A 15,075-nucleotide genomic window follows, 5' to 3' on the forward strand; every position below is an offset into this window, starting at 1 on the left:
GGTCCTAAACAAAAAAATGGTAAGTTCAGCTGCTTAATGTATATGAAATTAATACATATTGCATTCCTTAAATTAAAGGAGGATAAACGTCTTACTTCTGCAGTATTACATTGTTGTTGATGGTGCCATATAAATACTAAAATATGCTGAACAATTCAGGGGTTCTCAACAACACTGGAGCGGAAATTCATCAGGTATTGTATTTCTGTAAGAAGCACTAAGTTGTCCCTGCCCATGGCAGGGGGGTTGGACTAGATGATCTTCAAAGGTCCCTTCCAACCCAGCCCATTCAGTGATTCTGTGAAAATCTTCACAACAGACCTCCAGTCGGGGGGTTGTGTCTCTGTGTGTGTGTGTGTGTTTACTATGGATTGACTCCCTGCAGTTCCCACAGACTACATCTCTCCTTCTCATTGCAGCACCAACAGATCTCTCAGCCTGCTGAAGGAGCCAGCCAACCCAGATGTTTGCAGTGTCAGGGTGACTTTTTTTCCTAGACAATTACGTAACTGGAATAAAGTTTGTAGAGACACAGGATGAAACTGGTCACATAAAGCCCCTTTTCCATCAAACTCCCCAGGTTAAATCTCTCACCTCTAGCAGCAAGCTTGACATACACTTGCCAACACCTTCGTTCTCACTCTCAAGCTTCAATAACACCATTTTCATCTCTTTCCACTCATACCTGCAACTAATAAAAGTTAATAATCCAGTCAACAGACTTCCATTTACAATTGTTTTAACACTATTCACTGTTTCACAGTCAGCATATTTCACCACTCTTAACATTGCTACAGTCAATATATTATTTTTTCCAATAGCTGTATTACCGCTTCTTATCCAGTAGGCACCAGTACAAGTTGAATGAGGACACTGAGGTAGACACCTTTTATGGAACAGAGAAATTGCTCATTTTCTACCGTTCTTCCGCCTTCAAGCAAGAGTGGAAGAAGGAAAGCTCAGTTGAGGACAATGTTCCTGTTACTACATTCACGCTCCATTCAACATGGATTTCTTCCATCTCATGCGTTTGTACAGCTACTCTGTCTTACAATAACCGTAGCCTTTCATTTAATTAGCTGGGTGAGAGCAGCAGTCAGGATACGCACAGCAGACTCCTGTGAGGTGTTGAACCGGCACTGGAGCCAGAGCTGCACACGTACAGCGGCACAGAGGGACTGGTGGCACTGCTTCATGTTCAGCACAATCCTAACACAGCTGTTCTGCTTCTAGACCTGCACTGGCGCATTCATGCAATGACATGGAGGGAGACAACTAGCCAGGTTAGGTCTCCACGAGCTTAGTGACCCTCTCCTTCGCATAGCGTGGACACCTCCCCCGTTTTTGAGGCCCTAGCTCTAGTTGACACTGGCAGAGCATACCTGAAGCATGTAGGTCAGAACCACAGATTTGCCTCAGGTTTTCCTACCAGGACCATCAGGTCTTTCTAGTGAAGAAGGAGGAATCAGCCTAGCTTCTGAAATGCATGGATCGCACCTCATTGTCTTCTTGTGACATTTTGTTCTCTACCAAAATTTAAAACTGGTTTCCTTCTTTCCTCCTGTATATTCTACTGGTCAGAGAGGAAGGCATGGTCTGTGCAGCAGGTAGACAAGGCCAGCGGCAAGAACAGGACCACGCTGCTCAAGCGACACAGGCAGCCCCACGGCCTAGAGTGTGCAGCCATGGACGGCACCAGCCGCAGAGCGGTCTGGAGGAGAGCCCGGGCTCCCACTGGCCTTGCCTTCGGGGGTGCTGGCACCCAACTGTACTGGGCAGACTGTGAGAGAGGCACCATCAGCAGCATCGAGCTGGACGGATCCTGCTTCCAGGTGGTACAGGAAGGACTGCACGGCCTCTCGCTCTTCACCATCGGAGAAGGCTTTCTGCTCTGGAGCACAACCTCAACCAACGGCTCCAGCAAGATCTGGCACAGCCGGCTGGAGCGGGCCAAGAGCTGGTCGTTCCCGATGGAGCAGGAGTTGGTAGCCATGAGGATTTACAGCCCGTTCTCGCGGGAAGGCACGAACGGCTGCGCAAAGAGCAACGGGGGCTGTGCCCATCTCTGCCTGCCCAATCCTGCAGGGCAGCTGTGCCGCTGCTCCCCTAGCTACCACCTGGTGCGTGGGGTCGCATGCGTGCTGGCACTGCCCTGCCTGACCCCGCTCCAGGCCTGCTCTGACCTCCAGAGCTGCATCTCTGGAGGGCAGGTCTGTGACAGGCGCCCTGACTGACTGATTCTCAGGGTTGGTTAGTCACAACCTTCCACTTAATTCCACACGACCAATGACCAGCCATTTGCCTTTTTCACCAGGTTATTAACATTAAGGTCCAGGTATGTGTGCATAATCTATAAAGGATGCCTGAAAAGCTCCTGTAGCCCTTAGCAAATACAAGATTCGCTGCTCGTCTTAGTCCCATTTGCTGTTATCCTCAGCCGCAGCAAGTTATGTAAAAATATCCATGAGCCATACAGCCTGCTAGGTCCTTGGCCCTATGCTCTTACACAGCTGTAGAAATGCACATCTGGAATCCCAGCTGTGCTCCCTTCACCATTCAAGAGTTTGATCTGCTCTTCAGAGAGTTTCCGAGACACAATTCAATAGGTGTTTGCAAAAAGACAACACAGCAACTTGAAAATTCAGCTAGCTTGGCAAAGGGAAGCCTTCCAATCATGTAAGCTTGTAGTATGACAGCTCTTTCCTTTTCCAGAATAATCGAGTGACACCTTAGTGTTTCATTCCTTATCAGCGCCTTGCAGTTTCTGTCTGTACTCTTAGCCTGTAGAAATTGCTGGTCAAACAGTATGGCTGCAAGTCTTCCATTGAAAATCAAAAGCAGCTTCATGAATTGACAGTTCTTGACAGGACATAAAAATTCCCCTCTACACCTTCGCATCCAGCAGAACAAAACGAGTAAAGGCACAGTCATACGAAAGAAGGCAATCCTGCAGCCGTATCACCATGTTAAAAGTGACATGGGCACATGTGAGCTTTTCCTAGTGGGAAGAGGGGAAAGGTTTCCCGACTCGTGGCAGTAAATCCTTCCCCAACACAACCCTGAAGTTAATTAAAAAAAAACCACAAAAGCGCATAGAGAGAATGTACATATAACTTTGCATGTTCAATTGTTTTCAAGATGTTCCAAGAAAACTGACAGCACTGATTCCATGTAAGCCTATGCTCAGAATAGGCACTCTGCAACCAAACTGTATTTCCACATAAAGTAGCTGGATTAAAGAAAACATTTGCTCCAGCCGAAGGCCTGCCTCTAAGCATGGCTAGTAGCTCTTCTGCACCTCTACCACAGAAATGTGTTTTACACAGCATGATCAGAAGGAAATAAGTAAAAAAATAAGTCCTTTGCCATAACTGAACTGCAAGTCAGTTAAATTGATTAAAGTGTTATCCAAATATTTGGATTACAGTGATGGAGACAGCCCAGTTCATAAAACAATACACATTTATTTAGCACAAAAAGTTCCATATTCAAATAGAAATGTGTGTATGCTCTTTCTAGTACTTCTTTACAGCACTTTGCTTTTTCAAAAAGCAAAGAACCATCATGACTAACACAAAGACATACTCATCATTTGGCAGAACGACTGTTTTATCCTACAACTGTAGGCCCAATAGCAGCTTATAAACTGTAAGGCAAATTAGGAACTCCTTCTCAAGTGAGTAATCTCTATACAGTTCCATTAACTCAAGTGGAACATTCACAAGAAAAATGTTACAAGACTAGGACATTATGACTGTAACATTTCCTATTATTACAGTCAACATAATATGCAGGGCGGGGTTACATTCTCGTACAGAAAAAGACAGATAGACTACTGAAAGATTCACAATAAGTTGCCAGAAACACTTACTGACACTTTCTCCACTTACACTAGAGAAAAAAAATCCAACCATTATATATGTGATTACGTGACATAATTAAGCACAATTCCCATTTCAGAGAAAACAGGTAAGTCGACAAATAATGCTCAGAATTAGGACATCTACAGACTTTAAAGCCCGCAACTTTCATTTAGAAACAAATACTCAATACTTGTTGGTAAACAAATGCTGATAGCTCACAACTGACAGCACAGAAATATTACTTGAAATCTGGTTCCATTAATGACGTAACTACAATAACTGGATACAGAAGACCATCCAAATTATACTGGCAGACAGATTTTCTATAGCTTCTCCTTTGCTGAAGTTCCACCGTCTTAAGTGACTGACATCAAAGATGTGCTGCAACTAGTTCAGTCTTCCCTCCTGTAGTTATCACCTGGATTAGACTCCCTGAGTTTGGTCGATTCTTTCCTGTTACCCAGTCAAAAAAGGTTCTGTTTTAAAATAAATGGATAAGACAGGGTGAGGAGGAGGAAAAAAAAATACTACTATCAGGTACATTGACAGGAAGCATAAAATAAAGCCTATTATTTTTTCTTCTTTTCCTATTGCCGTCTCTAGTGATTTCTATGTATGTTGTAAACTAGCAATGCGATCACTGGATTCAGACCCTCAGAGCTGGGCAGAGGCCCAGAGCAATCCATTGGGCTCTACAGCGCACACACAGGATTTTCAGAACATCTCAAAGGAAAAGGCCAGGAGCTTAAAATGTCAAACTGGCAAGCCAAAGTGGCAAGTTTTTTCCAAGTTAAAAAAGATTTTTGAAAAGGGGAAGGAGAGGCTACTTAAGTTGCCTTTATCGTATATATCAGAAACACAGATTTATGGCTAAAATAGAGTTGCTAGACCCATTATTCTGCCAACAGGCCATTATAACACTTCGATATTTAACTGTGAAATTGTTCTCGGCAGAAGCACAGAAAGCCTTAAGACATCCAAAATAGTGCCGAGTAAGATGCACTCATTCTCAGCAGCACACCAGAACACTCCTTATCAAAATGTAATACAAACTCCATACTCAAAATACAATACAGAAAGTGCAGTATATTTTTCAGGTCCATCAACCCTTCCAATACTGTAGACATAGCAACTGCCATGTTGGAACGTCCTGCTATCTGATGCAACGACTTCCAGGGCACAAAATTCAAGTGCCATACAGGAAAATATATGTCTTGCATCCTTCCCAAGATGCAGATGTTCGCAACACTTAACAACACTGGATGTTTTTCTTCCACAGCCAGTGAGATTTTCAGTTTTCAAAGCTGGATTTAAAGTTTAGGGAATTAGAATCCAAGAAGCAAAACAAACCAATCAATCTAATTCTCCCGTAAGGAAAAAAATACTTCAAAGTTAAAAGAATGAGTTTGTAAAACCACAACATCTGGCTAAGCAGTCTCTGGAGCACAATAAATTAAAGATCTTTTTTTGAACATTTTTAGGCCAACTAAATTCAATTGATGGGGCCCTTTTAAAGAGCTACAGCAAACAGCTGCACAGGCTTCTCACAACAAAACACCATTTCCCACTCTGACGTCCAACTTAAAAAAAATTCACAAAAAAGGAAATCCAATGTCAGAACTCAACTACTCTCTGAACAATTAGCAATAGGTAAATGCAATTTCAGTGTCAGTTCTAAAAGACTTTAAATATGTGTAAGAGTAAAGCCCTTTACAATGTGTGAATGAAGATTCATCTTTGTTTTCCCTCAAAGAGGCAAGACAGTTGTGTCCTTATTTTCTTCCTTTTGACAGCTCACCTCAGCAGAACCTTTGCTACTCCCCATCACGTCGCAGAAAGCAGTACTTACGCTGCACCTTCTCTAACTGAAAGGAATGAGAAACAGTACACCTTATCATCTCAGTCTGCTGTTGTATAAGCTACAGTTGAAGTTTCAGCATTCTGCAACATCATTCAGGACAAGCCTTTGTGGATGATGGAAAACAAAAAAATCATGACTAAATTTTTTCTAAACAACAGCAGGAATTTTGCCAGCTAAGAAGTGAACTAACACACCATAGACTGGGCAGTAAAGAGTGTTTAAAAGAAAAAAAAAATCCCACCAAAGTTTATATGCCTATTTGCAGTTTACCTTTAAGCCAGACTACTGTCTCCTACATCTGCTGTCTGCAATTTAATTTGTCTACAGGCTTTATGAGATTCCTCTGGCTTCCAAATGCTTAAGGCTATCTCCCTTGTCAGAATAACTGGTGCAGAGATGCTGAAGTTGATGGAGTTGGGCTAATTTTCTCCAGTTAAGAAGCCTGTGCAATAAACCCAATGTGATTTAGATACATAAGCAATGAGGGGATGACGGAAGGAAAAAACCACCCCGATCCAAGACAGCAATTTAGAAAGCACATGCAATAAGATGCAGCAGCAAGAGGGACAGTGAGGAACTGCTTAGTTATCACACAGATACTCACTCAGCAATGAATTCTAAGGGTGTCCAGGAGCTGAAATCTGCGTCAGGCATTGATTTCCTGTTTGCTGGTGTATCTAAGGTAACCCTGTGATTAAAAAAAGATAAGCCTTTTATTTATACATCATGTTTCTGATGAGCATCACCTGCTTCTATTCATTGCCATAACATGCTTGACTTTTATACCACGTGGTATGGATTTCCCTTGCACCCTCTACATGTGTTAACAGCATATAGCTATCAGTTTCAATGTATATCAAAGGCTCCAACCTATAACCCCTCACCTTCCTGGCTCACTAATGACATCCCAATCACTCAGCCCACAGCTCCCTTCCAGTCCCTCTCATGCAGACAGGGAATGGCAGTAATATGCTTGTTCACATGTACTGCACAGCACATACGCGCTACATCCATGCTTTCAAATAGCCTCATGCCAGCTGCAAACGCAGAGATTAAGCGCACAGATTAAGCACACAAGCATAGGAAGTTTTGACTTCGATGATACATATTTACGCCACATACAATGATATTAAGGGGTGAAATTTTCACAACTCCCTCACTGAGATGCTGTTGACAATCCAAGGTATAATTACTCTTTCAAAAAGTCACCCAAGAACAGAGTTTTGCATGAGAACTATGCAAGTGCAGAACGCCCAAAAGTCCAGTGATCTTGGCATCTGCCTGTCTGCAAAGCTCTGTAGAAGGTGGAGTCAATTATCCAAACACTTTTAATGCCATTGCTCTCTGACATGAAGAAGTGCGCATAAGAGTGTGTATATGAGAAAAACAAAGCAGGGAGAATTCAGGTAGTGTTCCAAACCCCTATACAGAACTCTTTAGTTCTGGGTCCTGAACTAGATATGGACCTGGCAAAAAAAAAAACCACTTAATTTTTGCAGCAGAATTGATAAATTTAGACAGTGAAGACCTACTAGACCATCCACTTTTTACTAGCTTTCCTCACCAAAAAGGAGCTGTGACAGGCAAATACAAGCTAAACTTTTTCTTTTCACAGATCCTCAAAGTGATCTACTTTTAGTGATCAAGCATAGATATGCAGCACCTTATGAAGAATCATAGAATCATTAAGGTTAGAAAAGACCTTTAAGATCATCGAGTCCAACTGTCAACCCAACACCACCATGCCCACTAAACCATGTCCCTAAGCGAAGAAGTATTTTTAACCAAGTCAAAACTTGTCAAGTAATCCTTTGCTTTATTATTATCACACAGCTAAGTCTAAAACTGTGCTGAACAGCTCATCTCATTTTCAAAGTTCTGTCTATACTGGGGGGGGGGGGGGGGGGGGGGAATCATCACACATTAACACATGGCTACAGTTAAACTGCTTAAAAGTGAATCAAATTTTAATCCTAACATCCACTACTGTTTTGCAAAGGAAAAGAAAAGAAGAGAATTTAATCATTTTTAGGGTGACTCGCATATCATTTTGTTCATACATTCAAGATGCCTCCTTTCTCTGTGAAACTGTAAGTAGGTCCAAGAAGCTGTTTGGGTACTGTGAACATGACATCGCAAGCATATCCATGTGCCTCTAGGTTACAGCAGTAATTAAATAAAACAACGCAGGCAGAGGCAACTATGCAACCACTTACGGTAAAACGGCAACAGCAGCAGAACCAGATGGCAAGCCACTATTGGCACCCGCTAAACTCTGACAAAGCTGATGCACTGCTCCCTTGGCCATGCCATAGCCAATCATCCCTAACAATTAAAAACAGGCAAATTAGAGCACAATCAAAACAGCTCTCAATATCATCAGTAGTATGACAGAAACTCAGATTGTTTGATGAGTATTAAGTTTAAGACCACTTACCACAGCCAGAACAGAATCAGACTTTTAAAACATATCAAAACATACGTATTAAAAGAAAAAAGGAAAAAAAAAAAAGAAAAACCTCTTACTAGACATCCAGGAGCTATCACAGAACACAGTTTACTCAGCACTACAGAAATAAGCAGCTTACCAAGTTAAGTATGTTTAGTTAATGCACCCAAATGTACCCTGAAGGATGGGACCTACAGGGCCAACCTTACAAATCTAATAGAGTAACTGTGAAGATGCTCATAGACATTAATAAGGCAATCATCCATTAATTTCAGTCACATGACTAAGGTATTTATTTGCAGGTTTGGACCCAAACAGACACAGCTCGCTTCCCTCCAGAACTGTAATTCACTTGGTCAGCATCCCAAGTCTGACAGGCCCTTTGCAGAAAACTACAAAAAAACCCTCGTGGTAGAAAGTTACTAGACAACCTGCAGGGAAAGCAAACGTCTTCCTAAACACTGCTGCTTTCTAGGCAGACAGTATTTAGCAGTTTAAGAGCAACATAAATGAGAGCATAAGGCTCTCATGGTCAGGTACAAGATCTGGACAATCAGGGTGCTATAGGTCTGAGATGTCTCATGGCATGCATCTGTCAAGCAGCCTAGACACAGATATAAGAAAAAATAAATGTATTTTGTCTACTACAACTGGATGCCTTTCTACCCATCTAGGTAACTACACAACCCCTTTCCAATGTTCCTGAGGAAGTATTTTGTATCAAAGTTAAAAAGGTAATTTTGCATTGCAGAAATGTTTCCATTATATTCAATTAGTCATATTGTATAACACCCAGTTTTATTAGGAGGAATCATGGGCAGCAGTAGCTAACTTGTTACAATAAAAAGTATTTGTATCTCTATCGTATTCCCCTCTTGGCTCGTCTACACCAAACATTCCAAGTCTTCTTAAACCTTTTCATGCATCTACATTTCTTAGCCATCGCTGTCAGACTGCTTCTGTAACTGTTTATATAATTCTCAGTATTCTTCAATTTGCATTACGTGAGTCAACATTTTCACATAGGAGAAGAAAAATCACACTAACAGCAAACAAGATGGTTCCTTCCATAATGGCTGGTAGTAACAAGCCCAACAAGTCATATTTACAAGAGTTGAGTAACAACTCTTTCCCAATTCTTCCTGATGTTAATAAGTTACATGTGTTTGCCCAAAGCACTGCTGGGTTTTTCAGAAAAATCCAGACTCATTGAAACCAGCTAGTTCAAAACATGAAAGCAAATCACCGATTCCTGTGTTGTGGTCCCTACCTCCCAAAACCACCCAAACAAAAAACATGAAAGTTTGCCAGAGTTCACATTTTTTCATTTGTATATGGTCAGTCAATAGTACACAGTAAATTATTCATCTGCTTATTCTCCTAAAATAAGCCTTTTATCTTCGGACTATGCCAGATGCAGCTGTAAACATAGAAGATAAATCATTAACTAGAAAATACAGCATATTTTTCCTGAACAGTTTTAGACACAGTTTTCAGGAATATTCATAAATTTTATAGTAAGTTTTAAAATTTTAGTATCTGTGTCTCAAAATATTGCTGAAGTTACACTAATAAAAGATTGGGAAATAAGAGTATTTGTCTCAAAAACTTCCCTCGCCCTGCCTGTGGGCTTGTGTGTCGGTACCTTTTTTTTTTTAAATTTAAAATTGCTCCCAGATTTCTTCCTCCATGCAGACCAACATGCTGAGGAGCAAGATGAAAAAACTCAATAAAGTTCATATTAAATAGCTAGTGGAGGGCAAAGCCGAAGGTCAACAAGCTTATCTATGTCTGAAGCAAAGGCAGACTGGAATCAGAACATGAACAGGACAAGCACATTTAACAGAATCAGCCGAGTCATCATCAATGGAAAAATTGGGCAATTAAGGACTCTGCCTTTCAGGACACAAATAGGAGATTTAACTTTATTTAAGCACTGTACTTACAGCTTGCTGTATGCTTCTATTCTTCATTATTTTCCAAACTTTTTTTTTACTGTATCATATATTAGCCAAGTACATTTCACCAATGCATGTCAAATATTATTTAAATACTGATTCTATCTGTTTGTACTCCAGCTTCAAGAGATTCAGTGTTACTACCTGTAAAATTATACTTTCCTTAAGTGTTTCAGCAGCAATTTCCATTTGTACTAAATGTCAAGAAATTGGGGAGTGAAACCGTTGCTTCACAAACAAGAACGCTCAAACTAACAGATAGCTGTAATTGCCGATGACCCAGCAGTTATCGTACATTGCATTTTACCTGGAGTTCCAGATAAAGCAGCTTGAGCTCCTGTCAAAGTCAAGAGGCCGCCTTCTTTGAGATGTTTTGTGGCTAGGTGGCTGGAAATAGTGGATGTCCAAATGCTCTGCTTCCACATCAGATCACAGTTTTTGTATAAAGCTGATTAGGAAGAGTGAAATTAACTAAAATTAAATTAACTAAAAGATAGAAGCCTTCTAACTCTAATTTCCTTATTGTCACACTGAATGCAACAGCACTATGAAAACATGCTTTCTACCATCTTCTACTTTCACACTGGGTAAAATATGAATTTATGTCTTTTGTATCTCCCTTCTCTTTGGGCTCCAAGTCCCAGCTCTACAGCATATATTCTAGGCAATTATCTGCTTTCTCACTACCAGAAATAAATAAAAAAACCCCAAAACACAAGATAGTTCCATTAGCTCTCCATTAATGGTTTAAAGATTTCCAAGTTCTTGAAACTCCTGTAGGGCTTGCTTCAATCTATGTCACGGATCTCAAAACTCTCACATTAGCCCCATCTCACCTTGTAGTAGCATGATTTCTCTCTTTCCGTAACTTCCTCAGCTGCAAAAGAGCTACGCTCCATTAGTATGCAGACAGAAGACTCCAAGAGAAAAAGGAGTTGAATAAAAGATATTTCTTATCACCAGATTACTTCATAAACCAAGAAACAATCTGACCGTTTGACAGTAGTTCGCTGGTATGGAATATTGACGGTGCATGCATCTGCACTGTACTAAGTGTGCATTCCAGTGCCCCTACATACTGGAGTGCAACCTCTGGTAAGGCAGCCTACCGAGGGAGGTACACCAATAACTTCAAATAAAAGCAAAATCTGAACTCTCATAATTGTTTTTTATTACCAATATCTGCATGGGAAAAGAAGAAAAACAATAACTAGCCATGTCAAAGATCTCAGTATTCAGAAAGAACCATTTCCATAACACAAGATGGACTAAGCATAAGTAACTCTGTGACATAAGCCAACCACCTATCCCAAGATATCCTGCTACCCTACCAACATCACCACTATCAGTTATGGTTATGATAAATTACCCTATTTAAAACACGGTGCACACTAATAACAATCTAATATAACACAACTGTGGTGTAAGTGTGTATGCCTTTCCATATTGTCTCTCTCTAAAAAGAAATCATTGCCTGTAATGTCCAAACTGGAAAGGGGGAAGAAAAGGACATATTTTACCAGATTTACTCCAGACAGAAATCAAGGCTGTTTTTTTCTTGTATCTCTACATTAGTAGGTAAAGTATAAAATGTCATTCTGAATATTACACGTTTAAAAGCTTTTTTCTGTAGCATGATCTCAGGTTATTAGACAGCTCCTTCCAATACTGTATTGCACAGTAATAGCTCAGAGAGCTGCAGGAGGCAACTGAGGTTTTATGCATAAAGCAATGAATTAGGAGACAACATCGATGTTTCTATCCAGCCACTTCTTATGTAACTTGCCTCACACAGATAACCTCGGCAAAAGTTAGTTCATAGATAATAATGCTGAACTCCTTCATAAAGTGCATCAAGATTTTGCCGATGAAAATTGGTGCACCAAAAAGTATTACTGAGAATACTAAGCACTATGCAAATTTAACAGACAGGAAAAATTCAGCGAAGCACTAAGCAGCATTGTGACTGAGCTATTTTGTACTTTTACCCTCGTTTCTTCTTCTGGACTCGGGATGAAAGATGATGTCAAATATCTTTATTACCATGATTTTTAAGGATTCTTCTCAGATTTCATTCATGTGTTCACTAGCGTGCATGTACCAAAGGCTTACATTTAGCTTTGGCGCTGCCTCCAGCCCATCCTCCTGCTACACACAAGATTGCATCCACCTTTTCTTCACCAAGAAGCTTTCCAACCTCTGTTGTCACCTTGAGTACATAGAAAAAACATATTGAAAACACTGGACTGATGAAGTAACAAGACTGCCTTGAAGTTACTTTTTTCCAGTTATGTAGCCGAGTAACACAACACATAGCAATTTAAACAGCTGCAGAAAATTAACATTTATGATCTATGAACTCAAAACAAAATATAGATGAAAGTCAGACCGTACAGTGAGTGATGTCACTGGAAACAACTGATTTGAGCAGGACTGAAAGATCTAACCCTTACCTATATCATTCACAGAAATTTTTATTTGTGACTTACTTTTTGACAGGTTCTTCTCTGGGTATGGTGCTGTTTAATATGGGAAATGAAACTCCAGGTCTGACCAGGACTACTGGTGTAACTTTTGATGACAGTGCAAGAAATGAACAACTAAAGATTAGCCTTCTTATTGCTTTTATCTAGACCACAACCATCAGTTCGAGCCTGGCCCCTAAATTTGAGTTTGTATACTTTTAGATATCCAGTATCTTTTTCTCTTTCAAATATAAGGCTTCACAGTTAGTAATGAATTTGTTGGCTATGAATTTTCTCTGCCCAAGTGAAAAGTAAACAATCTATCTCTCAACAAAAGAAAAAAATCCACTGGTTTTCACAAAGGCTCAGCACTGAAAAATACGTTGCAAACATTCTGTATTACTCTTTAAAAGCCTTAAGAGTTGTGTAGATATAAGGAAAACATATTGGCTAGCGATTCAGTTTATCAGTAAGAGAAATAGCTTCAAAAGTTAAAATTAAAGAAATAAACCCTATCTCTTGAGAATAAAGCAAATCAGTTTTTAGGCTAGCTTGGAATCTCCCATATTTACCTTTGTGGAAACCAGTGCATTCTCTAGGGGTCCCATCGGGACTTAGGGCTTGCATGCTTTGAGTATACCATCTACCTACACACAACGCATTTAAGAGTTAGGATATTAGAAAGACATGTTGCATTTTAAGATGTCCTAATCCATCCTCATTACGCTCAGTCCACGACTTTTCAAGTCACCAAGAGAAAAATAATGCAAAACTGCCTTATGCGCTGAACCTCCAAAATCCCAGATCAAGCTCTTTCTGCATATTCATGCATGCATGCCGTTAAAAGGAAGTTACAAAAAAATAAAAAGAAGCGACGAGCAAAAGCTAGGATCTTCGGGTTCACAGTACGGCGGCAGGGCCGCCGCCGGCCGGGCTCCTTACCCCGCAGCGGCGGCCTCTTGCCTGAAACCGGATCCATCCCCACAGCCGCCTTCCTCACTGCTGCTACAAGCAGCGGGCAGCGGGCGACGGAGGGAAACACGGAGGGAGAGTGGCTGGATGCATCACTTCCACAGCCTCGCCCGCAGAGGGCCGCCTCAGGCCTCCCGGGCGACGGCCGCCCCGCACCCCGACGCTGACCCACCTGCTCGGCCTGCTCGGGGAAGGAGTCGGTCGCCCCCACTACCACGCTGGCACTGGCGTCCTCGTTCTCCGCCAGGTCGATGCTGGCCACCCACTGCCGTGGCGAGAGGAACGGCGCGTTAGCGGCCCGCTCTCCGAAACGCCTGACGCTGCCCCGCGGCTCGGGCGCTCTCCCGGCGGCTGGCCCCCCCCTCGGGGCGCCGTCCCGGCAGGGCAGCAGCGCGCCCCTCGGCGGGGCTCCCCGCCTCGCCACACCCCGGCCCGGCCCGGTGCTTACCCAGTTCCTGGACTTGAAGTACCGCACGCACTGGGACCCCAGCGCCCCTCTGCCCCCGTACACCAGCACCCTGCCCGCCGCGGCCATGCTCGCTGCCTGCCCGCACCGGCCTAGCTCCTGCTCTGGCCTCGCCGCCCGGCCGGCCCCGCCTGCGCATGCGGGCTGCCCGCTGCGAGGGGCGGGCGACAGGCGGCAGCGCCCGGCCGTGGGTGGCGGGGGGGGCGGGTCCTGCTGCCGCCTTCCCCGGGGCCGTGCCAGAGCAGGAGGAGGAGGAGGAGAAACACTGGTGCCTCGGCCGAGCCCCAGTTTACCCGCCTGCCCCCGAGGGCTCAGGCGCCACCGCCGCCGCCAGACTTTTACCTCAGGCAGTCCCCCACCCGCGGCTCCCACGGGCCCTCAGCGCCTGGGCCTGGCTCGGCGAGAAAGCCGGCGACGGCGCGCCGGTGCTGGGCGGCTCCCCTCCCCACCGGCCCTGAGCTCCAGCGGCGGACTGTGCGACCTGCCCGCCAGGAATACTGCCAGGATTAATTAATTAGTGGTTATACAGGTCCCTGCAGGTCTTGAGTAGCAGTAACCGTAGAAGCGCAATTACGGCCGGTTTTCTTTAGCACTCCTGGGTCGCACCTGTGGCTTGAATTACGCCGCCTGCTTCAGCCCCGGAGCAGCTGGGCTCCACCGCTGGGACGGCAGGTACGGCCGGGCCTCCCCGGGCTGCAAGGAGCGGTGTGCGTCCCGTTTTAATTCAGAAGATTCATACGTGAAACCTCGGCATCCTGAAACATCATTAGTTAACAGGCTTAGAGATGGAAGGGCCGGCTCTGAGGCGTAAGGACAGTCCTGGTAGCTCTGACAGCAGTGACATTTAGAGGTAGGGTGGGAGTAAGCGCCGAGAGAAGGAAGCTCAACACGGCTGAGACGCCAGCAGAATCCTGATCCCAAATTACGTGTTTTCAATGCTTTGTCCCTTGCACACAGCTATCTACCCACATTTTTAATAAACTAAAAAAATGGATTCTGGTCCTTATTTTCTTCCCATGCTGTTACAGTAAGGAACTTGAT

The 15,075-nt window shown here is 43.2% G+C and overlaps 1 protein-coding gene across 1 annotated transcript; it reads right to left on the reverse strand.

Annotated features, from left to right (window-relative positions):
- Positions 1-3,444: 3,444 nt before the first annotated feature.
- On the reverse strand, positions 3,445-14,155 carry QDPR (quinoid dihydropteridine reductase). Its single transcript, XM_076335997.1, has 7 exons — positions 14,017-14,155; positions 13,741-13,833; positions 12,244-12,340; positions 10,439-10,579; positions 7,941-8,049; positions 6,329-6,412; positions 3,445-4,339 (listed from the first exon to the last, which is right to left on the reverse strand). Exons 1-7 carry the CDS (start codon positions 14,101-14,103, stop codon positions 4,234-4,236), a joined length of 717 nt encoding a protein of 238 aa, XP_076192112.1. The 5' UTR covers positions 14,104-14,155; the 3' UTR covers positions 3,445-4,233.
- Between the last annotated feature and the right edge of the window lie 920 nt (positions 14,156-15,075).

This window comes from Aptenodytes patagonicus, chromosome 4 (genome assembly GCF_965638725.1).
Source record: "Aptenodytes patagonicus chromosome 4, bAptPat1.pri.cur, whole genome shotgun sequence".
Classification (NCBI taxonomy): Eukaryota; Metazoa; Chordata; class Aves; order Sphenisciformes; family Spheniscidae; genus Aptenodytes; species Aptenodytes patagonicus.

What these genes read in the sequence shown, in the direction of transcription:
- QDPR (XM_076335997.1), bottom strand. Translation starts at nt 14,103, where the DNA reads ATGGCCGCGGCGGGCAGGGTGCTGGTGTACGGGGGCAGAGGGGCGCTG. An exon ending in TGCTTTATCTGGAACTCCAG is followed by an intron (nt 8,050 to 10,438) that starts GTAAAATGCAAT and finishes TTTAATTGTTAG; the next exon opens with GGATGATTGGCTATGGCATG. An exon ending in CCCTTAGAATTCATTGCTGA is followed by an intron (nt 4,340 to 6,328) that starts GTGAGTATCTGT and finishes ATTTTAAAACAG; the next exon opens with AACCTTTTTTGACTGGGTAA.